This window comes from Natrix helvetica, assembly GCF_964273705.1.
Source record: "Natrix helvetica genome assembly, chromosome: 2".
NCBI lineage: Eukaryota > Metazoa > Chordata > Lepidosauria > Squamata > Natricidae > Natrix > Natrix helvetica.
In genome coordinates, this window is record NC_138552.1 from 244127639 (window position 1) to 244153239 (window position 25601).

Genomic DNA, 25601 nt, shown 5'->3' on the forward strand with positions numbered 1-25601 from the left:
TCTTAACTTGTTAAAATTTAAATTCAATAATCCACGTCCTTAATTTATTAATATTTAGTCCATTACAATTCAGAACTTGCAGCTTATGGAAGATGGGAAAAAGTAATTCAATTAATAGCGAAGCATAAATATAGAGGACTTTTTATGATAGTTGATGCCTACAGAAATTGAAACCAGGTAGAGAAAAAAATGGTGCAGAAGGAAATTGGCATTATATAATTAAAAGTATAGGCTTCTGCAGCGTTATTGTTTAGATACACAGCCAGAGTGATTTAGCATGGCCTTTTATGGTGTATATTATTATCTGCTTGGAAGAAGTATATTACATGATAAATTAAGACCTAAGGGAATCATAGGATAGACTATCCATTATTTCTTAGCTGTTATAATTTACACATACAGTACATAGCAATTTTGTTAGAACAAGATAGAAGAGAAATGTTTACTATCTTTCAACCTCTTTTATCTTCATAGTTGTATGTTCCCAGATTATTTCATCTCCATTGGAACATGATCATTGAATCCACTTCTTATGATTTACTCATTTGCTTACTTAGCAATCCCACATTCTGGGTTTCGGACCATGTTATAAACCAGGATGTAGCAGTGAGGCCTATACAATCATTAATGAATGCCTTGCCTTCAGAAGTTGTGGGTGCTCCATCACTGAAGACCTTTAAGAAGAGACTGGACGGCCACTTGTCTGGAATGGTATAGGGTCTTCTGCTTGAACAGGGCATTGGTCTAGAAGACTTTCAAGGTCTCTTCCAACTCTGTTTTTCTGAATTGAGATGTGACAGGCAATACCTTTATGGTGTCCCCAACAATTCAAAGCAGTTAAGGGGCAGACATTGAATGGCTCAGTTTCTGGATTTCTGCAGTCATGTTACCCAATTTATTATAGCTATCACTTCTATACTTGCAGTATTTGGAACTACATTTCCTATACCAATTCCTTCTTACCGTTGTATCCCTTTTTGCCTGCAGGTAAATGTAGTACCTACACTGCTCCATAATGTTCACTCTGTACAAATTCTTCACATGATGGAATAAATTTAAACTTATGAATCTAATGTTTCTACTTTGCAAGAAAAAAATAGATTCCCCTAAATATCTTTTCTATCAGATTATTTAATTAAAGTCATCACCCTAAATTTCTTTTGCTTTCTTCAGTTCTAATAATTTAATCATATTGTTAGATTATCTAATAATCTTATTAGATAATCAAGTATTTTTGGTATAGTGATAGCCATATAAGAAAGCCATTGTAATTTATATTCCATCTTCTTCAAGTCAAAAGCAACATACAAATGGATGTCCTCTAATTTTAATTTCACTTAACAACCTTTGAAATGTTTGGCCCGATTTTAACTATTTTCAATTGTTTAGGTTTCTTTTTCTTATCTTTCCTGGAAATTTTAAATCTCTTTTCTTTGTTTTCTTCTCCATCCCTATTTTTATCTCATACATACATACATATATATACATATATACATATATACATATATACATATATACATATATACATATATACATATATACATATATACATATATACATATATACACATATACACATATACACATATACACATCATATACACATATATGTGTATACACATATACATATATACACATATATGTGTATATACATGTGTGTGTATATGTGTGTGTGTATGTGTATGTATGTATATATATATGTGTTTGTGTGTTTGTGCTGATAAATAAATAAAGGGAGACTAGTATAGATCTATTTCAAGCTATTTAGCTCTCATCAGCTAGCCATACCCTTACTGGGATTTGAACCACAAATACATATATTTTGATTGATTAATATGTGTAGTTACACCACGCTAAAGAAAATGCTGAGCAGTAGGTAATCTTGCTAGGTAAAGAAGGATCTGCAAGCAAGCACCCAAGCTTGGTGAGCACCAAGAACTCTATCATTCAACCCTGAGCTACAGATAGTCTCTTTTATTAGAAGATGATAAGGAAAGATGATAACTTTTTGTGTCAAAACTTTCATATTACAGACAGAGACCAACAGAAAAGAGAGAAGCTCATCAAAGCTGTTGAAAAATTCAAGAAAGAAGTAGCATTGATCCATTCTACACCATCATGTCATTCTAGAGGTGTTTCCGCTAAGAATCACAATGTAAGATGATATGCCATGCAGCCTATTTTGGAGGCAATGGATAGGAAGTGAATGTCTCTTCGAAGGGACTGTATTGCAGTGTCCGTTGAGTGCATGAAAACCATTTCGTTCAGAGAATGAATGAAAGTTAGGGAAAGTTTAATGCTATAATTGTCTACTATAAAAAAACTTATTTTTCTAAGTTATTGAACACTTTTATTAGACGCTAGTTCAGCAGCAGTAAGAATAATCTATTTTCAAACTCTGTGTGGTTTTAGTTTATTTCATTTGATTTGATTTTGCTCAGATTAAATTACATTATTAAATGTAAATTTAACTGAGATTAAATTTAACATTGACCACAATCCCTAATTATTTAATCAGATTAATTAATTAATTAGGGATTGTGGTCACTGTTAAATTTCATTCATCTTTTCAAACTCTATTTTATCACCCCTTCAGCAAAATGAGCCATGTGATTTGAGATGATCCTGTGAACTAAAACTATTATGAATATCAGTAGGATGAGGAATCAATGAAAGTGTTTCTTCCTACTCATATTTTCATAATTCTATCCACCTTCCTCATTAGGTGTGAAATGATAGAATTTGATTTCCCATCTATATTTTTGCAAGACCTGTCCATGGAAAACGGAAGCCTCTTTAATAATGTCAGTTCCAGCCTAAAGATAACTTTCTGCTGATTCCAAATCATATCCTTTTATAAAGTACGATTTACCTGTCACCAATTCTTGACCCATAATTGAATGAAGGTGGAATGAGAAGTCCAAGGAGCATTTTAGAATGCCTGTGCTTAAACAAAAGTTTTATATGTTTGATATTTTTCTTCCGCAAGTAGACTGTATCTTTGTTTTTTTTAAAAAAAAAATCTGCAGTGATAAAGCTAGTGCAGCTAAACTTTTGCTCTGCTGTGTTGCCATTTTTATTGGAGACATTTGATTTTAAACATGGGAAAACTTCTAAACAGTAATTTCTTCCTGGAGTGTGGAATGGTAAATTTTCATTTCCCATCTATGTTTTTTAACAATTGAATCCACTATGTTTGTTCTCCTTTATTGCCATTTCAGGCATATAACTCTAGAGTGCAGATAGAAAATTACATTTTTAAAATGTTCTATCCATTTTTCCTAAATTCTCAGCAGTTACCAAATCACCTGGATTTGGTTCCAAGGTCAAGATCGTCTCCTTTGAGAAAAGAGGAGCAGAAGCCTTCCGAGCGGTCCAAGAAAATGTATGCAAGTCTCCAGCCCTCGGTTTTGAAAGCAGAAGATATTCAAGGTTCACTCTTATCTCGTACATACAGAAATGCACTCCAGCCATGTGTATTATCTCTTTCCCTGTCTCCTGGGAAATTCTGTCGGAGCCCTAAGAAGACATCTACTAGTGGAGATCTACTGGACACACATGCTGATTGGTTTACGGAAGCAAAGCAGCCTTTTACCCCAAAGCTCTTAAAAACAGCAAGTAAATCATTTCTTTCAAACTATAGATATTACAACCAGCCGTGCAGGAAGAAAAGCCTTTCTCTTCATACAAAATCACACAAAAGATCAAGAAATGTTTACAGGTAAAGAGGGTTTGTCATCTTATTATCAACAGGTTTACCAATAGTTGGTGAAGCTGAATTGTGGTGGGATTCAAAAAAAATTTGTGGGCGTGGCTTGGTGGGCATGGTAAGAGAAGGATACTGTAAAATCTCCATTCTCTCCCCACTCTAGGGAAAGGTTACTGCAAAATCCCCATTTCCTCCTGATCAGCTAGGACTCAGAAGGCAGAGAATAGATGGAGGGAGGGGGGCGAGTCAGAGGTGGTATTTACTGGTTCTCCAAACTATTCAAAATTTCTATTACCGGTTCTCCAGAACTGGTTAGAACCTGCTGAATACCACCTCTGAAGCTGAACCAATCTCAGCTTCAGACAATTAAATTTTAAACTGCTGTCACTGTTGCTAATATATTTTATTTTATTTTTTTCATCTTCCAGGTCTATGGATAATGAGCGGCTAAGAGCTTATACGGTTGACCCTCCATGCCATCCACTCAAGGTTTCTTATTGTTCAGTAATGAATTAAATTAACGCAGGCAGTAACATTCACAAATATCAACATTAGTATTAAAACGTATTGGGCATTGCTCAGTTTTTGTTTATCCATAATGAAGTTTGAATTTTCTACTCACATGCACTTGGAAAAGAAGTCTCATTCGATTCAGGGAGTCTAATTTCTAAGAAGATACAAATTAGATTGTGTTGTGAACAATGCTATTTGATTCTTCTAAGTAAAACTAGTTATGAAAGCAATTTAAAACTGTACTTCTTTGGAAAATCTGGTATTTCAGAGTGGATAATGGCAGTGGTGTTTTGTGATGGTAGACCTAAAATTACAGAGCTGCTTTGAAAACACAATGTTTAGAAACATATAAAAGTCATATCTCAATCCAATGCAGAATTCTCTCTCCTAAAAGAAAATGTTAAAAACATAAATCAGGGGTTCACTAATGTAGTCAGAAATTATGTGGCAGAAACACACTGTTATTTTGCTTTTCAGATAAAAAGCTGCTTTCCTTTGAAAGCAGATTTTCCCAAAGACATGCAGAATTAAAACTTCCATAATTTGCAGACAGTATCTATAATTGTAGTCTAAGAGCAGATGTGCAGAGTTGCTTTAAAGGAACAAGGGAGCACAAGTCTGAAATTAACGTTTCCCTTTTTCATTTGCTTTTTGGTCATTACCGCACATAAACATCAGAAAAAGAGAACAGTTTGGAAAGTGAAAATACAAGGACTTCATTGGAGTATTTAGTATCAAATGTGTATTCATGTAACATTTAGCACAATAATTATTCTGTCTCTTCCCACTATATATTAGCATTGCTTGTAATGTCTTTGCAAAACATCAGCCAAACACCAAATGGTGGTTAGGAGGTTCATTTAGCAGAGGCCACAGCAAAAAGAGACAGTTTATATCTACTGCCTCTTTTAAGGAGCCAGAGAGTTTTGCAATATCACTGAAAAAAATAATTAGGATCTTGAGATTTTAAATCTTTATCATCCAAGGTTTTTATAGGTATAACAGGCCATGCAAATCCTGAATTAGAAACAGCTATCATGGATCTACCCCATTTTTCATAATTGTGTTTTTTAAAGCAAAAGGTATTGATTGTACAATATATACCGTTCTTCATTCTGATATTGCAAAAATATTTTGTTCTATCAATTTTTCAGTAAGTACAGCTGGATTAGTTGGGTTTGTGGCCTAACCCGATAGCTTAAAACAAAACAGAATACGGTCAGAATCTTTCTCTGTGTGTGTGTGTATGTGTGCTTTGTAGTGTTAAGCAACTCAAGGCAGCACACAGAACAAGTGAGGAACACAATATAACAGTTAAAAAAACCCAAAAATAACAATCCAGGGAACAAAGAATGCAGCATATTAGTGGGTTCTTTTTGACCAGGGGCCTCCTGAAAGAACCATGCTTTTATGATGTTTGTGTTGGACAGCAGATTTTCCATATGCTCACAAGAAATCTCTATTTGTCTTTAATTTAAGATGGCATTCACATCTGAGAGTGTGAAGCCTTTGGACCAATCTGGTAAATAATCAGCTATTTGTGACATACAGTAGGATGTATTCAAAAGAATATTTCCTTCTGTGCAGCAGCCAACATCCAGATAAGCAGGGATTAGCACTAGGCAAACAATCAAGGAGAAAACAATGCTGTAATTAAGGAACTACCAAGGAACAATCCACACCCTCATCAAAATTGTCATGGCAAGCTATTGGATATAAACAAAAAGTAAAACCCCATATTTACTCTCACTGATGATGTTACCTAGTTGGGTAACGATACAGTGGTTGCAAGCAAACAAGATCCGAGAGCACCAAGCATGGGGCAGGTTTTTTTGTTCATCAGAGGAAGGAGGTGGGTTTTTTGACTCCATATGTATGTGACTAAGAACATATGTCCCTTATGGGAATGTGGGTTCTGTGTCTGTAAGGCAAACTGCTGTATTGTGGGAGCTTGTTTCCCATTGTTAGTTTCCTGTTGGCAGACTTCTTTCATCATTGCATCTTTCAGCTTCCTGCAAAGATTCAAACATGATGGCATCTTGGGGAATCACTGTTTTTTTCACCGGTATTTAAAGGGAACAAAGGCTTAGTAGCTTTGCAGATTCTCCTTCTAACACCAACCATTCATATTTCTAGAGAAACTCCAAAATCACCAGCAGAGGTGCTGATCTAGTGTGTGTGTGTGTGTGTGTAAATCTGAGGGTCAGCAGCAATGAAATTGATTTCAGATCAATGTTGTGTCAGACGGAGGGATAAAAATGGTAGTGTGGAAGTGTCCCTAATTATATCCTGTCAAACACAGGGAGTGTAAAAACATGCAGGATCTATGCAGAAATCCAAACTGGATTTGAATCATTGTGGGTGTACAGAAGGAATACATGCAGATACGGATAAAGGATATGCAATGTATATTCTAAGAGCTGATTTTGTTGTTTTGCGTCTGAAAATGAACAAATATTTTCCTTTTATCAGTGAAGGCATTCTATATTCTAAGAGCTGATTTTGTTGTTCTGCGTCTGAAAATTATCAATGAAGGCCTTTCCAGAGAGACATTTTGTGTCTTATGATCTTGCCCGTTCAAACTGGGGATTCCTCCCCTCTCAGAAAAGCAAATAATAGTCAGTGTAGCACACATGCTCAAAATGTAATTACTGTGAGGCTAACTATTGTGAAGCTACCTAGGATTTCGCATTGCCTTGATGGATTTCACATTGCCTTGAAGCTTATTGGTATTTTGTACATGTACTTTGCCGAAGCCAGAAGAGCACTGATCCTGACACTGCATCCAGGCAGATGCCTCCTTGGGCTTTGACAAGGGCAGCTGGAGAAGACAAAGCTATGTATTCTCTTGCACACTTTGTCAACACTTGGGGTGAATGAAGAGTGACCTATGCTCTGCAGCATTCATTAAAACTTTGCAATGCAAAGTGAAAGCAACACGGCTGTTTTGGAACAAATGTTTGCCAAAGCAAATACCTATTCAATGATTTGCACAGCCTCAATGTAAAGCAATGGATGAGATAAAGCAATTGCTTATGTCTTTTTCTTTGTGTTTAAAAATTATAGAAACATTCCGGGAACTCAACTACTATTCAAGCACTTCTTCGTGAAAAGTGAGTACTGCATTTATTTTGAATAAGAACACTGTTGCCTGTGCAATAAAAGATTAAAATTGTGGCTGTTTCAAGAAACCTGAAATATGGAGACCACTTCTTTGTAAGAACCTAACAAGGTTTCTGAATGACTCCGGCAAAGGTCTATGTAATCTGGCTTCTCCTTTACTATGGACAACCTGATGCTTCTGAGTCTGGAAGCAGGATAAATCTATGCTAATATTGCCATCTCAATGATGAGAGCAGGTGATATGCAAAGCCAACATCAGGGATGCAAAAAAAAAATCAGGAAGGCATTCCATGCAGATCACCCATCTCTCTTTTGCAGCCCTTGTAATAGATTTTGCCATGCTTATTCTGCAGGGTGGTGGTTAGAAAGCAGAGCACTCTTTGCTTACAGAAGGTGCCATTTTATTTCCTAGTTCTAGTATGGTTGGGAAAGTTATTTTAAATTTCTGGAGAACTGCAGTCGAAATGATGAACTTAAAAGTCTTTTTAAACCACATTTGGGATCAGTGCTAGTTCACTACAGTGATGTGCGGTGAGGCTTAGGGCTGGTGAGGTTGGTGACGTCATAAAATTATCATCATGAAGGGAGGACTGTGACAACTTTGATCTTTGCAAGCGTGCAAACAAAATACCCCAGGATCGTGGTGGCGGGGACAGCGAGCTGCAGTCCCCTTGCCCTGCACACGTGGTCCCATTCCCCTCCTTCCTGAGCCAACATGAAGGGGACCGTGGTTGCGCTGATATGAGGCTGGCGCTGAGGAGCCTCCTGCACACGTGGTCCCATTCCCTTCCTTCCTGAGCCAACATGAAGGGCTGCCTCCTGAACACATGGTCCCATTCCCCTCCTTCCTGTGGTTCTTCTCCGCAGCGCAGCGGAAGGAGTTGCTGTCCCCACCACCGTGATCCTGGGGTATTTTGCTTGCACACGCAAGAAAGAGATGAAAGGCTTTTTTTAACAGTTAAGCAGAGTCATCACGGTGAGGCTGCAACTAGCTCAGCTTTTTCCTTTTACATTTTTCTTTTCTTTTCATGATGAGAGCAGTGAGGCTCTGCCTCCCCTGACTGCATGTCACTGGTTCACTATCACACTGTGCCCTAATGTAAGTTGTTAGGTTTTGCCCCAATAGGGACGCGGTGGCTCAGTGATTAAGATGCTGAGCTTGTTGATCAGAAAGGTCGGCAGTTTGGCAGTTTGAATACCTAGTGCCCACGTAATGGAGTGAGCTCCCGTTATTTGTCCCAGCTTCTGCCAACCTAGCAGTTCAAAAGCATGTTAAATGCAAGTAGAAAAATAGGAACCACCTTTGGTGGGAAGGTAACAACGTTCCGTGCACCTTCGGCATTTAGTCATTCCAGCCACATGACCACGGAGATGTCTTCGGACAGCACTGGCTCTTTAGCTTTGAAACAGAGATGAGCACTGCCCCCTAGAGTTGGAAACGACTAGCACATATGTGTGAGGGAAACCTTTACCTTTACTTAATGGATTTCTGACAACAGTTTGGGTAACCCTTTGGTGGCCAGATGTTGCACTTGGCTCTGGGGAGGACTGAGGACATAATAACACCAGATTGGCTTATACTTTTTAAACTGACTTGAGAAGTAGTTTTACTTATTCCCCTTCATTTTTAACAAAATGTTAAGCTTATTTTAGGGCTTACTGAACAGGTTTTGTATGTTTACATCTCATAATGATGTGGAGCTCTTTTTTGTTCATTGTGATTTTAAAAAAACACTGCAGGAAGTATAAGAAAGACTTTGCAAAAGCCAGAAGAGCATTGATCCTGACACTGCATCTAGGCAGTTGCCTCCTCGAGCCTTTACAAGGGCAGATGGAGAAGACAGAGCTGTGTATTAGAGGCATTTTTTTAAACAGTTAAGCAGTCATCCCCGGAAGCCAGGCAAAGAGCCATCCTGTAGCACACACACTTTCCCCCAGCCTTTTTCTTTTGGAAGGTTCGGATTGGCTTCCCTCCAGCTTCTCTGCCTCTCCTCTCACCTCAGCTTGCCAGCAGGAGGTGAGTGGGTGGGCTTTATTGCGTTCCAGGCATTTCCCACCTAGACAGCAGGCTGCATTTGCAATGGTGGAGGTGTTTGGGGAAGGCAGCAGGGGAATGGGGGGGGGGGGATGGCAGAGGAGCTGCTTTCAAGCCACTGGAAAAGATATCCGATCTAACTTTTGTGTGTGTGTGTGTTTGAGAGTGAGTGAGAGAGGGAAGGGAGTAGGAGAGATAGTCCAGTCCAACTTCTGTGTGTGTGTGTGTGTGTGTGTTTGAGAGAGGGGGAGGAAGGGAGAGAGGGAGGAAGGAGGGGAAGGGAGAAGAAAAAGAAAATGAAAAAAGGAAACTTATTTCACAAAGGAGAAAAACAAATGCTGTCATTTTTAAATCGGAACTGAGCATGCCTGGCTGTGGAATTCTGGGAGTTGAAGTCCACAAAAGTTCTGGGAGTTGAAGTCCACAAAATAAAAATATTTGAAACCCACCACTGTGTCAGTGCCTCACCAGCCATAAACCTCACTGCACATCACTGCTTTCAGGTAACTCATTTCAAAAATATTTCTCACTTTTAATGTAAGTAAGTTGTAGGAAGAGAAAAATTATTAAAACACGAGAGCTGCTTTTCCACGGATATTCTTTTTCTGTTTCTCTTTTTAAGAAATGAAGAGTTGAAGTACCTGCAGTTGCTTCAAGAAGTTACAAATTATATTTTGCTTAGAAGTTGTTACTGGAAGAAGTGAGTCAGATATTTTTTTAAATAATTTATTTCTGTACATAGCATATAAAACATGTCCTCCTAAGATGGAATATTTTCTTCATGTTGGCCTAACTTCCACCTGTGTTGGGTCAAAATTGGAATAAACAGGTAAAGATTTCAATAGATACCTTTCTTTAATTAAAATTGCAATATGTAAAATGATCCAACAGTAAATGTAGGACAATCTAAACAAATTCTAACAAAGCACTGTTGTATCTTTCTCCTAACAGCAATAATACAATTCTTGCTTCAAACTTTCTGTCAGCAAATTCAAATGCTTGTCTGATTCTTCAAGATGCTGAATGCTTTAATTGCTCCTTTGTAAGATCCCTGTGCTTTAACAAAAGAGCAATAGTGGCAATTTGCAGTTTAAATTCATAGCTCTGCAATGGTTCCCTTGCTCCTTACAATCCAACTAACTTCATGTATCAGTTCAATTTATCTTATTCAAAGAATAAGAACCCACTGTTATTACTTAGCTTTCCGGTAATCAGCGCCCCAGTAGGGAGAGCCAATTTTTTTCTCACCCCTCTTTCCTTGAATGATCATGATTCTTTACAAGGCTAAACCAAGATGCCATGAAAGTTGTACACGTAAGGCTGGACAATACCATACATGTTTGACACTTCTTGCATCAATTCCAACACATGTACATGTGATTAAAAATAAGATGGAAAATGCAAACAGTGGAATGTGTTTCAAAGTTTTAAGTTGTTTTATTACTTACTTAAAGAACTCATTTGACTGAAGATATCCAAAGTAGCATTGTATTAGTATCAGGGTAACCAATATTACTGCAGTAACTTTAGTAAATTAAGCATGAGGTAAAGTAAAATCTATTCCATTAAAATATAACTATTGATGATAAATGTACTTGTTTAATACATATCCCCACTTTCTGTATGGAGATACTTATATCCAGTGGTGGGATTCAATTTTTTTTACTATCGGTTCTGGGTGTGGCCTTGTGGGTGTGGCATGGCTTTGTGGGCATGGCAAGGGAAGGATACTGCAAAATCCCCTTTTCTCCCTGTCACTGCGTTAAATGTTTGCTAGCCGAACTGAAACTAAATAGTTACTGAAAGAGTTACTGCGCAGGTCATAAGGTCTTATCTGACAATGATGTACTGCGCCTGCTCTTCACACATTCCAGAGACTTCTCTTTCCTTTTGATCTTTGTCCGTCTGCCAGGAAGCTGGTAGACAAATTGCTTCTGCCAAAATGTAACAATTAGATAGATTTGTTTTATTTCTTTATTTCTTATTTTTGTATTAAAGCTTGTTTTTAATTAGAATATGTTTTCCGGGATTTTATTTATTTTTTCGCACCTTAAAGATAATGCTGTTTGGAACGATCTAAGACCTCATCTAGTTCAGGGTGAAATATCTTCCCCTGACACTCCCCACCCCACTAACCTGCTTTCCAGCTCAGTTCTCCTGTTCAGGGCAACAAAAGAAGATCAGCTGGGAGGCAGCAGGCGCCAGGCCAGTCTATTTGTCTGTTCGCTGAACTACTCAAAATTTCTGCTACCGGTTCTCCAGAACCTGTGAGAACTAGCTGAATACCACCTCTGCTTATATCACAGAACATAAGCAAAACCCACAAGAGTAATGTTACCTCTAATTAAATTGTCTTAAAAATAGATGGTGACATTCCATGATGTAGGTGACATTGGAAATGAACCTTGCTTGTCAATAGAGCTTGAAAGAAATTATTTTATCTCCCATCATCCTTCATAGCATATGGTAGGACAGTAGCTTCATTAGGCTAAAGGTTGTTCTGCATTGTGAAAATGCTTTTGGTATAGACCCCTTTTGATTCTTCTCCTAACAATGCAGTACATCATATATTTTTTAAATCATCGCAATCACATTTACTATTTTCTGGAACTTTTTCAACTGCAACACCAAAGGTTCGGAAAGAATACTGACAATAATCGGAAGAACACAAGGTTGGGGAAGGTTGTTCCAGTTATCACAAAAATGGGTTATTCCATGGTGCAAACTAAATAGATCATCAACATTTGGATTGTTGTGCTTAGTTGAGCAAAGCAAATAGGGCTGTTTCGGGAAATTTAAATTCCTTCCAATGCTACTCATTTTTAATTTTAAGATCAAATGCTAGAGAAACTAATAGCTCAAACACAACATTGATAATTGTTTGAATGCTGTTTCATGTTATGCATGCATATATAGAATGCTTGAATTAAAATGTGATTGCTTGAAACATGATTGTATATGTACTTTATATAGATGATTTGTTGGTGGGTGATGTTCAGCAAATATTAGATATATTGCGTCAAAATACATGGCTTATTCAGTGAGGCTTATCAGTGAGGCAAATATGAGTGGGTTGTTAAGTCTATGCACATTTATCTTGGTGTAAATCCTATTGAATTAAAATTAAATTATCTCCCTTTAGACCAGGGGTGGGTTCCTGCCAGTTCTAACCTCTTCTATAGAAGAGGTTCCACAAATCTACAGTGCTGTTTAGAACCGGTTCCAGCTCCCTCCCCCAGCCCGTCCGCACATCATCAAGATGAAGAGCAAGAGGATGAATTCTGGGAGTTGAAGTCCACAAGTCTTAAAGCTGTCAAGTTTGAACATCCCTGGGTTTTTTTTTCTAAAGGGTTAGGGATGCATGAGTTTTGTAACTTAACAGCTTTAAGACTTGCGTGCTTCAAATGCCAGAGTTTCTGAGCCAACGTTTTGGTTGCTAAGCAAGAGCGTTGCTAAGTGAGTTTTACCACATTTTACAAGTTGGCCACAGCCACTCAGTCACATGACTGCCAAGCCACTCTCACTTGGTCGCATGGCTGGCAAGCCACTCCCACCCAGTCACATGCCCGGCAAGCCACTCCCACCCAGTCACATGACCGGCAAGCCACTCCCACAAAGCAGGCCACACCTACAGAAGAGGTTGTAAAAATTTTTGAAACCCACCACTGCTTTAGACATATCACTGTAAATGATCTTTGATCTTGTTTTTCATGGGGACAGTTTTATCTTTGGATAACAATAGCATGGAGATTCTTAGGTGACTCTGAAGATTCAACAGTTTGTATTTTTTAAGTGCCTTGAAAATAAAATAATGTCTGTGTTATTTTATTGATGTAGTTTGTTTTCTTTTTCTTTCTTTCCCTTTAAGGTCATTAGGTGATATAATTCGGATGCATATTATCAACAGGTGTGACCTTGATGAGGTGAGTAATAATCATAAACACTGCAATGTATTCCAGGAATAGTCTTATGCATGTCTAGAAAATTTTATATTATTTAGGCTACTACATTTTTTAATTAGGAGGAGAAAACCAGGTCCCAACATTAAATGACAGCTACAAAATGAATTATATGGTTAATAAGCTGAAAAGAAAAAAAGGGAAATGTTTTCTTGTATCTCCAAAATACAACTGAACAAAGCAATGTTTGATTGAATAGGTAACAATCTGCATTCTGGAATAGCCAAATGAGGATCCTTCTTGCAACAAATATTTGGATTTTTCATTTCTGCCATTTGACACAACAGATAAGGTCAGAGAAAATGTTTAAGTCTCTACTGATAAGAGGTGGATCCTTTCATATATTGTTAAATTGTAAAGCCACGGAGAAAATGCTCAATGTCTCCAAGTTTCAAAGTATTTTCTTTAGCATGAAACCTGTACTGATGGTACAAAGCACGTATTGAACACATGTGAGAAAAGTGGATGTGTTAAATACTCATGCAATAATTTTGCCAGAAAGATTTAATTTATGCTATCTGAAATACATGCTTTTTATGCGTGCCACTAAAGGTGAACTGTTGTCCTCAGCCTAAAAAAGTGAAATATCTCAGACTTTAATTTCAGAAAATCTTAAACTAAATTGGCCCAATGTTTATCAGTTCCAGAGTTTAGATTGAGTTAATTCTCTGACCACAGAGAATTAATTAATGGAATTAAAGAGAAACAGTGAGGACAATCAACCAATGGAACAGTTTGCCTTCAGAAGTTGTGGGTGCTTCATCACTGGAGGTTGTCTAAATAGGGTCTCTTGCTTGAGCAGGGAGTTGGAAAAGAACTCCCAGGTCCCTTCCAGCTCTATTCTGATTGATTGAGATCTTCTAGTCCAACCCCCTACTCAAGCAGGAGACACTATACAATTTAGATTTACATCTATTTGGTCATTTGTCCTACCATGCTTTTTCTTTCCTGAGAAGGAAAAAGAACCCCACATTTTTATTAGCTTGCTGAAACACTACCCTTTAAAAAGCAGGTTTTCTCATGTAAGCCTTGAAGACTTAAATCTCCAAAACTGATTGGGCAAAAGAAATATCTATAAAACTGTATTGTCATTCTTCATCAGCATTCTCTAAAATCAGAGGTTATGTGAGACTTAACCAGATTCTCTATAAAGACAATGATGTGATAATCTAGGTAATTGCAGAATAATTGGATGGTAGAGTGGCTTTCTATGGGATCACTGTGATAGAATGGGCGATTTCAGCAACTGTAATATTCAGACAATAGTGTAAATAGCATTCAGTCGGCTGTACAAAATCTATTAAAGAACAATTGGAGCAGAATTTGGGTTGATTTCTGTAGATTAGGTACTTCACAGAAATTATTCATTAAAGGCAATTGATTTGTAATGTGCCTCAACCAGGCACTCTAGATTTCATCTTTTTTAAGATGACATCCCACAACTATAGAGAGCTTTTAGCTCTAGAGAGCTTTTAGCTCTAGAGAGCTTTTTATATTGTTGTATAAAGAAATGGATAACTGTGATAGTAGCCCTATATATTTGTTACAGTAAGCATCTAGCTTGTTATGGAATAAAAAGTATGGATCTGAAAATGAATCTATCAAAACTAAGACAGCTGTGATTGACAGGAATGAATATTTGCAAATTATATGTAAATTACGAAAATTGCAACAAGGTAGATAAATTTATATATTGGTAGAATATTACTGAAGATGGAGAAATGATTTATGGAGAAACTTTTAAGATGTACAAATGCTTTCATAAAGATAGGGTACTGATTTGTAGGGAAGCATGAATGTTTCTTGCAAAAGTAGCAAAAGTTATGTATAGTAGTACATAACACCAGAAGGCAGGACAAAAAGCAATGGGTGGAAACTAATCAAGGAGAGAACCAACCTAGAACTAAAGAGACATTTCTTAACAATGAGATCAATTACCACTGGAACAGCTTACCTTCACAAGTTGCAGGTGCATCAACACTGGAGGTTTTGGAAGAAGAGCTTGGACAGCCTTTGTCCAGAATGGTGTATTGTCTCCTCCTTGTGCAAGGGGTTAGACTAGAAGAGCTTCCAACTCTATTATTCCAAATATCTTCTGCCCTTAGGGAAGTGAAGGTTGGTACATCAGGAGAAATGTAAAAGTGCCAATACTGGTTTCCTCCTGCAATTTCAAAAATGTGTAAGATATATTCTGCAGCGTTCAACAAGCACCCCAACAGGTAAATTGATAGTCCCTAACATCTTACAGGGCCAGGAGGAAATCAAGAAACAGCTAAGGGAAATGAAAGATGAAATTAAAGAAAATCAAGCCCAAATTTATAAGAACTCACAGAGACTGGATCTTGTGGAAGGGGGGGTGGAGGAGGTGAGGGGGGGGTGGAAGCTGTGCAGAAAGGGAACAAAGATCTTGACATCCAACAGATGAAATTAGAATTTGAGAGAATGTCCTATTATCTTAGATTTCAAAATGTTATAGAAGAAGATGGGGAAAATATAAGGGACATCATGACAAACATTCTGGCTGACTACACACACAAAGAAAAACAACAGATGGGGTGGGATATAGACCTGGTTTATAGAGTGAACTCAGCTTATACAATACAATACAATACAATACAATAGTAGAGTTGGAAGGGACCTTGGAGGTCTTCTAGTCCAACCCCCTGCCTAGGCAGGAAACCCTATACCGTTTCAGACAAATAGCTATCCAACATCTTCTTAAAGACTTCCAGTGTTGGGGCATTCACAACTTCTGGAGGCAAGCTGTTCCACTGATTAATTGTTCTCACTGTCAGGAAATTTCTCCTCAGTTCTAAGTTGCTTCTCTCCTTGATTAGTTTCCACCCATTGCTTCTTGTTCTACCCTCAGGTGCTTTGGAGAATAGTTTGACTCCCTCTTCTTTGTGGCAACCTCTGAGATATTGGAATAATGCTATCATGTCTCCCCTAGTCCTTCTTTCTCTTAAGCTAAACATACCCAGTTCCTGCAACCGTTCTTCATATGTTTTAGTCTCCAGTCCCCTAATCATCTTTGTTGCTCTTCTCTGCACTCTTTCTAGAGTCTCCACATCTTTTTTACATCGTGGCGACCAGAACTGAATGCAGTATTCCAAGTGTGGCCTTACCAAGGCATTATAAAGTGGTATTAACACTTCACGTGATCTTGATTCTATCCCTCTGTTGATGCAGCCTAGAACTGTGTTGGCTTTTTTGGCAGCTGCTGCACACTGCTGGCTCATATTTAAATGGTTGTCCACTAGGACTCCAAGATCCCTTTCACAGTTACTACTACTGAGTAAGGTATCACCTATACTGTACCTGTGCATTCCGTTTTTGTTGCCTAAATGTAGAACCTTACTCTTTTCACCATTGAATTTCATTTTATTAGATAGTGCCCAATGTTCAAGTTTGTCAAGATCCTTCTGTATCTTAAGCCTATCTTCTGGAGTGTTGGCTATTCCTGCCAGCTTGGTATCATCTGCAAATTTGATGAGTTCCCCATTTATTCCCTCATCCAAATCATTGATGAAGATGTTGAAGAGTACTGGGCCTAAAACAGAGCCTTGGGGTACTCCACTGCATACTTCCCTCCATGTAGATGCAGTTCCATTGAGAACTACACGTTGAGTGCGGTTGGTCAGCCAGTTACCAATCCATCTGGTGGTGATGCTGTCTAACCCACATTCTTCTACTTTATCTAGTAGTAGGTTATGGTCTACCTTATCAAAAGCCTTACTGAAGTCCAAGTAAACTATATCAACGGCATTCCTCTGGTCCACTAATTTTGTCACATTATCAAAGAATGCAATAAGATTAGTCTGGCATGATCTGTTTTTGACAAATCCATGTTGGCTTTTGGCTATTACTTTGTTTGCTTCTAGGTGTTCGCAAATTCGTTGCTTGATTATTTTTTCCAGAATCTTTCCTGGTATTGAGGTTAGGCTGATAGGTCTGTAGTTTCCTGGATCTAATTTTTTCCCTTTTTTGAAGATGGGAACCACATCAGCTCTTTTCCAGTCCTCTGGTAGTTCCCCGGTGTTCCAGGATCTCTGAAAGATATAATTCAGTGGTTCTGAGATCTCGTCTGCTAGTTCCTTCAGAACTCTGGGGTGTAATCCATCCGGTCCTGGTGATTTGAACTCATCTAGGGTAGACAGGTGCTCACTTACCATTTTCTTCCCTATTTCAATTTGTGTTCCTAATTTTGTGGTGCTGCTTTTGATAGGTTGGACTGTTTTATCCCTTTGTGTAAAGACAGATGCAAAACATGAGTTAAATAGTTCTGCTTTCTCCCTGTTGCTTGTCACCTTCTTGCCACTTTCTCCTAGCAATGGACCAATTGTTTCCTTAACTTTTTTCTTGTTTTTAACATGTTGGAAGAAGCTTTTTTTGTTAATTTTTACTTTTGTGGCAAGCCTTTCTTCATTGTGAGCCTTAGCTTTCCTCACTTCATCTTTACAGGCTCGGGCTATTTGCTGATATTCTGCCTTAGTTATGTCCCCCTCCTTCCACTTTTTATACTTACTTTTTTTGTCTTTCAGTTTGTCAGATAGTTGTTTATGCAGCCATGCTGGTTTCTTTTGGGAGCTGTTGTTTTTCTTCTTCATTGGTATTGTGTTAGACTGGGCTTTTCTAATCTCATTTTTCAAAATTTCCCAAGCTTCTTGAGTTGTTTTCCCCTCGAGGATTCTCATCCATGGAATTTTTCCCAAGCTCTCTCTAAGTTTATTGAAATTAGCTTTCTTAAAGTCCAAGACTCTAGTTTGACTTTGTTCTACTACTTGTGTTTGGATAATGTTGAATTCCAATATTGCATGGTCACTTGCCCCCAGGGTTCCTATGACTTCAACACCTTCTATCATTTCCTCTCTGTTAGTGAGAATTAAGTCCAGTATGGCTGATCCCCTTGTTTTCTTCTCTACTTTTTGGAAAACAAAGTTGTCTGCTAGGTTTGTTAGGAACCTGTTGGATCTTCCACTTGGTGCAGAGTTTGTTTCCCAGTTGATGTCAGGGTAGTTAAAATCTCCCATTACTATTGTGGTGTGCTTCCTACATACCTTAGTTAGCTGACTAGCAAAGAGTTCATCTTCTTCCTCTGCTTGGTTGGGTGGCCTGTAGTATAGACCTATGGCAATGTCATTTCCCCCACAACCTTTAATATTGACCCAAATGCATTCAAGATAGTTCTCATTATTGTTGTGCTCTATTTCTGTAGAGACATAGTTATTTCTTATATATAGTGCAACTCCACCTCCTCTTTTATTTGGTCTATTTCTTTTAAATAATTTAAATCCTTCTAGCTGTATGTTCCATTTGTCAGTTTCATCCCACCAAGTTTCTGTAATGGCAATAATATCATATCTGCCCTCTTTTACTTGAATTTCTAATTCTCCCTGTTTATTCCTCATGCTCTGTGCATTGGTATATAGACATTTGAGTCCATTTTGATTGACCTTGTGTTTACTGTCTACATAACCTGTTTTATGCCTGACTGCCCCTATTTTCTTGCCACTTGTGTGATTCATGCACATGGTATGACAATCACTATTACATGCTTGGTTTTGCTTGACAGCAGGAGTGATAATCTTACCCACACACACATCTATGTTACATGCATTTATAACCCTATGAATTTTAGTTTGCTGGGGACAGAGATGTTCTGTATCTATTAATTCTCTGTCCCCGCTCTTCAGTTTAAATGTTTATCAAGAAAATCTGTGAATTTAATGCCAAGTAACTCAGTTCCTTTCTTGGATGGGTGCAACCCATCTCTTTTGTACAGTTTTTCATTGGACCAGCTACAGGCTTCATGACTAATAAAACCAAAGCCTTCCCTTTTACACCACTCCTTTAGCCAAACATTAAACTCTGCTACACGCTGGCCCTTCCCTTTTTGTTCCTTATATACAGGTAAAACCTCTGAAAAGATAAGCCTACAACCTATACTATTAAGTTCATACCCCAAGTTCTGGAAATCATTCTGCACAGAAAGTACATCTTTCTGGGATAGATCATTAGTGCCAAGATGTATAATAGCATCAACGTCACAGTCCTTACTTGCATTCTTGACTATCTTAAGAATACGCCTCTTGTCTCTGCTGGCAGTAGCACCTGGCAGACACCTGACCTCTTTTAAAACCTCCGTATCCTCTCCTAAATTAACATCTCTTACGATTGAATCACCAACCAGAAGGTGACTTCTCTTTTTACATACCTTGATCTTCTTCTGCGACTGATGTGTGATACCTGGTTCCCCTTTTCGCCTTTCCGAAGAAAGTTCTTCGTTTTGGACCACGATCCCCTGCTTATTTGAGTCATCATTATCACAACTGCCTTGACCTATCTCTTTAGTGTCCCCATTAAGGTCAGCAAGGGCACTATATCTGTTTTGCTGGGTCACAGCAAAAGCTTTGGGTTTATGGTTCACAGCTCTCAACCTGCCAGATCCCACAGTTGTCCAGACAGCTCTTCTCCTGCAAGATCTTTGTGGTAGAGGGGGCTGATAGTGTGGCTTCACCATAGAGTGGAATGGCTGACGTAGACACCTAGTTTCTGCTTGGAGAGCACAGATTACAGATTCTAGATAGGTAATCTGCCTATGTAGACTCGTAATTTGTTTACAAAGGGGACAGTATCCAAATTTGAAAAGAGTACTGCGAAAGACAGGTGCAAAACAGCTATTACATTGAACTAAGCCAGTCATTTTGAAATAAATAAAATCACAATCTCAAACACACTAATCCAGAATGTATTATTGCTATTTTGGTTTATAGATATATGATTCCCCACCTCAGTGTCTTTGTCTTGTGACTCACCCCCTCCTTCTCTCCAGCAGCTCCAATCCTAGCTTCAGGAAGATTCAAATGATATGGAGTTTAAGGGCCCCCACCTCAGTGTCTTTGTCTTGTGACTCACCCCCTCCTTCTCTCCAGCAGCTCCAATCCTAGCTTCAGGAAGATTCAAATGATATGGAGTTTAAGGGCCCCCACCTCAGTGTCTTTGTCTTGTGACTCACCCCCTCCTTCTCTCCAGCAGCTCCAATCCTAGCTTCAGGAAGATTCAAATGATATGGAGTTTAAGGGCCCCCACCTCAGTGTCTTTGTCTTGTGACTCACCCCCTCCTTCTCTCCAGCAGCTCCAATCCTAGCTTCAGGAAGATTCAAATGATATGGAGTTTAAGGGCCCCCACCTCAGTGTCTTTGTCTTGTGACTCACCCCCTCCTTCTCTCCAGCAGCTCCAATCCTAGCTTCAGGAAGATTCAAATGATATGGAGTTTAAGGGCCCCCACCTCAGTGTCTTTGTCTTGTGACTCACCCCCTCCTTCTCTCCAGCAGCTCCAATCCTAGCTTCAGGAAGATTCAAATGATATTTATGCTAGAACACACAATGTACCCAGGGAGGTTCACATTAAATTCCTTAGAAAAAGCACAAGAGATGAAATTCTGGGTGTACAAAGGGGGCAAGCATTGACATATCATGATATGGAGATAACCATTCTGAAGCAGATCCCTAAGAAGATTAGAGAAAAAAGAAAAAATTATTCGCAATTAGCGAATAAATTATACCAGAAAGGGGTGTGGTTTAGATGGTTGATGCCTGAAGGTATGCTGATATTCTGGGAGGAGACAAGAATTAGAATTAATTCACCCATAGAGGCGCAGGCCTTTATGGGAAAAAATAAAACACTCCTAGAGAAACCACCAGTCACCACAACGGACACGCAGGACACGGGAGGGGCCAGAGCTCTGCCAGTGGAGGGAGATGGGGCAATAGCAAGAAGACTCAGATCACAAAAATAAACAAGAAAATCATATTATTATAAATTGACCGAAAGTGAAAATGGAATTATATTTGGATTTTATACTGTAATGTTTAATTTGATTGAATTTAATAATAGAACTAATATGCTGATTGTAATCAATTATATACTAATGCATTATATATAAATGTATACTATGGGTATGGAGGGAGGGGGGCCTCACACATTTTGCAACTGCCAAAATTTGTATACCTGTCCATTTACCCTTTTCCCTATAAATCTTGAAAAACCAATAAAATTTTATTACAAGATAGTCCCTAACATCCAGTTTTTTTGAAATTCTGTTGGGTGATGATAAAGTTCTGAAACAGAAAGTTCGAGAAATAGTTTTTTTACTACAAGGGTTCATTACTTTTATGGAGGTGAGGGCCAAATTTGGTCTTGAACAGCATACTGAGAGCCACATTCCAAGAAGCGGACAGGACATAAATAAAATAAAAGTTGCTTTAATTGAAAGCTGATAATAAAATCAGCTTTCTATGTTTAATAAGTTAACTAATTTCCTCTTGGTTCACGTTAAAAATTAAAACTTTGTTGGCAGCTTGAACGGAGCACCAGATCTCAAAACGTCTAGGCTCTACAATCAAAGCTTTCCAGCTTGTATGTGGTTCCAATTGGACATTTCTGCTCTGAATTACAGAGGTCCTATACAGTTCATGTATTTGACATTCATCTTTATTCATGTTATTGGGGTATAAAAGCAACAGAAGTAAACAAACTGCAGCTTCATTAGAAAGAAGAGAAGTAGAGAAGAAAGTTAGATTGCACATCTCTGATTCGTTATGAGCTACCACATTGCATGAGTTATAATGACATATTTGGACACTGGGAGCTCTTTAGGTTGAAATTATGCCTGTGCAGGAAATATTTCTAGAAATTAGTCTGAGCTAAACACTTGGATATAGCTATAGTAATAATAAACAGCCCTAAGAGTCCAATTTTTAAAAACCTCTCTTTCTTTTCTTCTCTGTTTCCCTTTCTCCACTTTTTAAAGGTAAAAATACAAAGAATTTTTCAAGCCCTGGTGGAAGATTTGAACATTTACACTCAGCTGCCTGATTCATCTGAGTTACACTGCCTTGAAACATGGGAATAGTGGCTTTAATAGAAATTACATATAGGCCCCATCTATAGCCTTCTAAAGTACCGTATTCAAACAAGAGTAAAGATTTCATAATAAACATAGGAAACAATACTATGCTGACAGCAATTTAGATAAACCTTAATTAATCTGCTAATACAAATTGGATTTCTAAATTCCTCTAGGCACAAGTATTTTTGTAGATTGTATTAATGAGGTTCTCGATTCTTATGAACACTGATCCTTCTATAGGCAAGTTTGGCACTGTCCTTTTAGATACATAATTGTACTTAAACACCTCACAGTAAGATACTTAAAAAAACCCTTCCCTTGAATAGAGAATTAGCACATGTTGACTATAAATATCTAGACAACAATTTGGAGACTTAGAATTTTCTGTGTCTCTTCGCTGCCATCTATTGCTCCTCCACATTTTTGCAGTTCTGGAATTGTAACTCATGCAACTTATCTCAAAAGAACATGAAAGCTTATTTGCTATCTAATGGTCTGTCCAGATTTTTGAAGCCTAGCAATGTTAGCTCTACCAGAACAACCAGCTTAGATTTTAGATTGTGAGATCAACCAATAAATTTATAATTTGGATCATCTTTAGCTGGCAGCATTCGTACATTGATCTTTATTATTTCATTGTTGTAATTATCTGGATGAAAAGTAAGCTTTTATTTTAAATAGCATTAAGACTTTTAAAGTAGCTTTTCATCATGTGATATTTACAATTTATATAAACAATTTACACTGTTTCTATTTATGTACCACTGCATTGTTACAGAAAGATGATATCAACAAAGGGTCAGCAATACATCTAGGAGACTAAAACATATTAAGAATGGTTGCAGGAACTGGGTATGTCTAGCTTAAGAGAAAGAAGGACTAGGGGAGACATGATAGCAGTGTTCCAATATCTCAGGGGTTGCCACAAAGAAGAGGGAGTCAAACTATTCTCCAAGGCACCTGAGGGTAGAACAAGAAGCAATGGGTGGAAACTAATCAAGGAGAGAAGCAACTTAGAACTGAGGAGAAATTTCCTGACAGTTAGAACAATTAATCAGTGGAACAGCTTGCCTCCAGAAGTTGTGAATGCCCCAACACTGGAAGTCTTTAAGAAGAAGTTGGATAGCCATTTGTCTGAAACGGTATAGGGTTTCCTGCCTAGGCAGGGGGATGGACTAGAAGACCTCCAAGGTCCCTTCCAACTCTGCTATTGTATTGTATTGTATTGTATTGTAATGTGGGTCTACCAGAACCCAATTGCTGATTTCTTGAATCATCAATAGATTGTGATATTATCAAGTCACAAGACTTGATTATCTTGAGGGATTTTGGTCATTAAAAAATTATGGGTTTATTTTTTTTTCCTTTGGAGATTCTCAGTCATCCAGGTTATGTTTCAAAAAGCACCTTTGGGACATTTTTTGTGTGCCCATCCAACAGCCTTTAGGGTGACTCCTAATATCAGTTATTAGAATTTATTTGAAATGGTTACCTGTGCCTTATATTTTACAGTAGAAAGATGGGCATAGAGAGATTAAGTACATATTAAGATCGATTTACATTTCAGCTTAATAGTGAAATTGTGTAAATGTTTATTTAGAAATCCTGCTGAGTTAAACATGCTGTACATCTAGGAAGCTGGAAAACCTTCCAGAACACATTTAGACATGTATATAGGAAAAAAAGTATCATTGTTCAAGTAGATATTCCTCTTATGGTGACCACGCTAGTCTGCGACCGCCCTTATGTTAACTCAGTTCCAAAGAGTCAGTGTCAGCTTTTATCAGAATGAAAACAACTGGGGAAAATGAAATTCATATCAGAAAACCCAAACTGATTGATTTCAAAATTCTTTAACATTTGCATCCATTGCAGGTATCTCATTTTCTGATGAAAAATGCCAAAAAAGTAATGCAGATTGCAGTTGTGTGATGGTGGGAACATTGCAGCTGGTCATAAATGCAAGTTGTTTGCCAGTGCCTAAAATATGATAACATAACTGTGATGCATGCATATGTGTGTGGCGGTTGTAACTTTGAGGATGGTTGCAAATAGCTTTTTAAAAAATCCATTGTAACTTCAAAGAATTGTTAAGTGAAGACTATAAGTAATATTGTAATGTCAGACCTATGATAAATGTTCTTTATGCATATGCGTGAAAACACATCAACAAATGTTTCTTCTCCTTCGCAAGAAATAATAAATAAGATACTAACATGCACAGAAATGGACAGACTGACTCTAGAGCTCAAGGACAAGAGTGAGACAGAATACCATGAAATCTGGGACAAATGATACTGATGGTTAGAAACAAGGGGAAAAGGTTGGGATAAAAAACACAGATAAGTTAAGAATTGGAAATATGGTATGAATATTGTATGAACTGGATATGTATATGTATTGATAGTAACTATATAATGAAAAGGATTAATGGATAGGTAATTTGACCGATTACACATATCAATGTAATGGATATAAACTGTTATTGTTGTAAGATCTAATAACTCTGTGGATATGACGATGCCAGAAATGTAGCACTATGTCCAACATTTTTAATGTTTACCTAATAAAAACCTTTAAAAAAAGAGAAATGTTTCTTCTTTGCTTTACATTTTAAAGGTTAAGATTTCTCTCTCTCTCCTGCATTTCCCTTAAGAGCCAAGACTTGATCAGACAAAATATGTAATTTTTACCAGTAGGTCAAACTCTCTGTTGTATTTAACTGTGATTTTCTTTATATACAAATACCCACAACAAATTTAAAATCAATATAATGACAGCATGATTTAAAATGAATGCACCATATACATTCCCTGTCGCTTTCTAGGGGATTACTTAATTTATATTAGTTACCTACTCCTGTTCTAAGCAAATTTAGAACAACCATCCATCTAAATTATCTGAAAAGTCTGTAGAGGTGTTCAAGATTTAAATTGAAAAGGTAAAGCTTTTCCTTCTAGCTCAAAAAAATCTTTGGTACAAAATATGCATAGCAGTGATGTGCAGTCAGGGGAGGCACAGCCTCACCACTGTCACCATGAAAAGAAAAAAAATGTAAAACGAAAAAGGCGAGAGCTGAGGTCAGGCTGAGCTAGTTGCTGCCTCACCGTGGATGACTCTGCTTAACTATTTAAAAAAGCCTCTAAAAAAGCGCCCTCTACTATGAGGCAGGAGAACTGCATGCCTCATCTAGTCTGACTTTAGGCATTTTATGATCACTCGAGCAGAGTTAAGCAAGGGTTAAAAGCCTAAAAATTCCTGACGTAGGTGAGGCACGCAGTTCAGCCTCATAGTAGAGGGCGCTCGTTTGGGCGGGGCTTCTTCAGAGGATTCGAGGCAAGAGCAGAGTT

General features: G+C 37.9%; 2 protein-coding genes across 5 annotated transcripts in view; one reads left to right on the top strand and one right to left on the bottom strand.

The window, feature by feature from the left end:
* Positions 1 to 24781, top strand: part of LOC309386873 (spermatogenesis-associated protein 7 homolog) — a 62624-nt gene extending 37843 nt beyond the window's left edge. The window contains exons 5-12 of one of the 4 annotated variants that reach the window (XR_014174509.1): positions 2033 to 2154; positions 3293 to 3720; positions 4137 to 4197; positions 7288 to 7334; positions 10002 to 10079; positions 13248 to 13302; positions 13538 to 13630; positions 22153 to 22189. Coding sequence is in view for 3 of the 4 variants with exons in the window: in XM_081942765.1 (XP_081798891.1) it covers positions 2033 to 2154; positions 3293 to 3720; positions 4137 to 4197; positions 7288 to 7334; positions 10002 to 10079; positions 13248 to 13302; positions 22153 to 22254 (893 nt within the window). In the remaining variant the exon portion in view is untranslated. Of the gene's footprint in view, positions 1 to 2032; positions 2155 to 3292; positions 3721 to 4136; positions 4198 to 7287; positions 7335 to 10001; positions 10080 to 13247; positions 13303 to 13537; positions 13631 to 22152; positions 23053 to 24126 lie in introns of those variants that run through there. The other 3 variants (XM_081942767.1, XM_081942765.1, XM_081942766.1) reach the window with 3 other exon arrangements.
* The window catches only part of CENPF (centromere protein F), a 56590-nt gene continuing 41128 nt past the window's right edge, over positions 10140 to 25601 (bottom strand). The window contains exons 17-18 of the mRNA XM_081942764.1: positions 15293 to 15499; positions 10140 to 10179 (exon numbers count right to left, since the gene is read on the bottom strand). Of these exons, the coding sequence (XP_081798890.1) occupies positions 15440 to 15499 (60 nt within the window). The 3' untranslated portion in view covers positions 10140 to 10179; positions 15293 to 15439. The remainder of the gene's footprint in view (positions 10180 to 15292; positions 15500 to 25601) is intronic.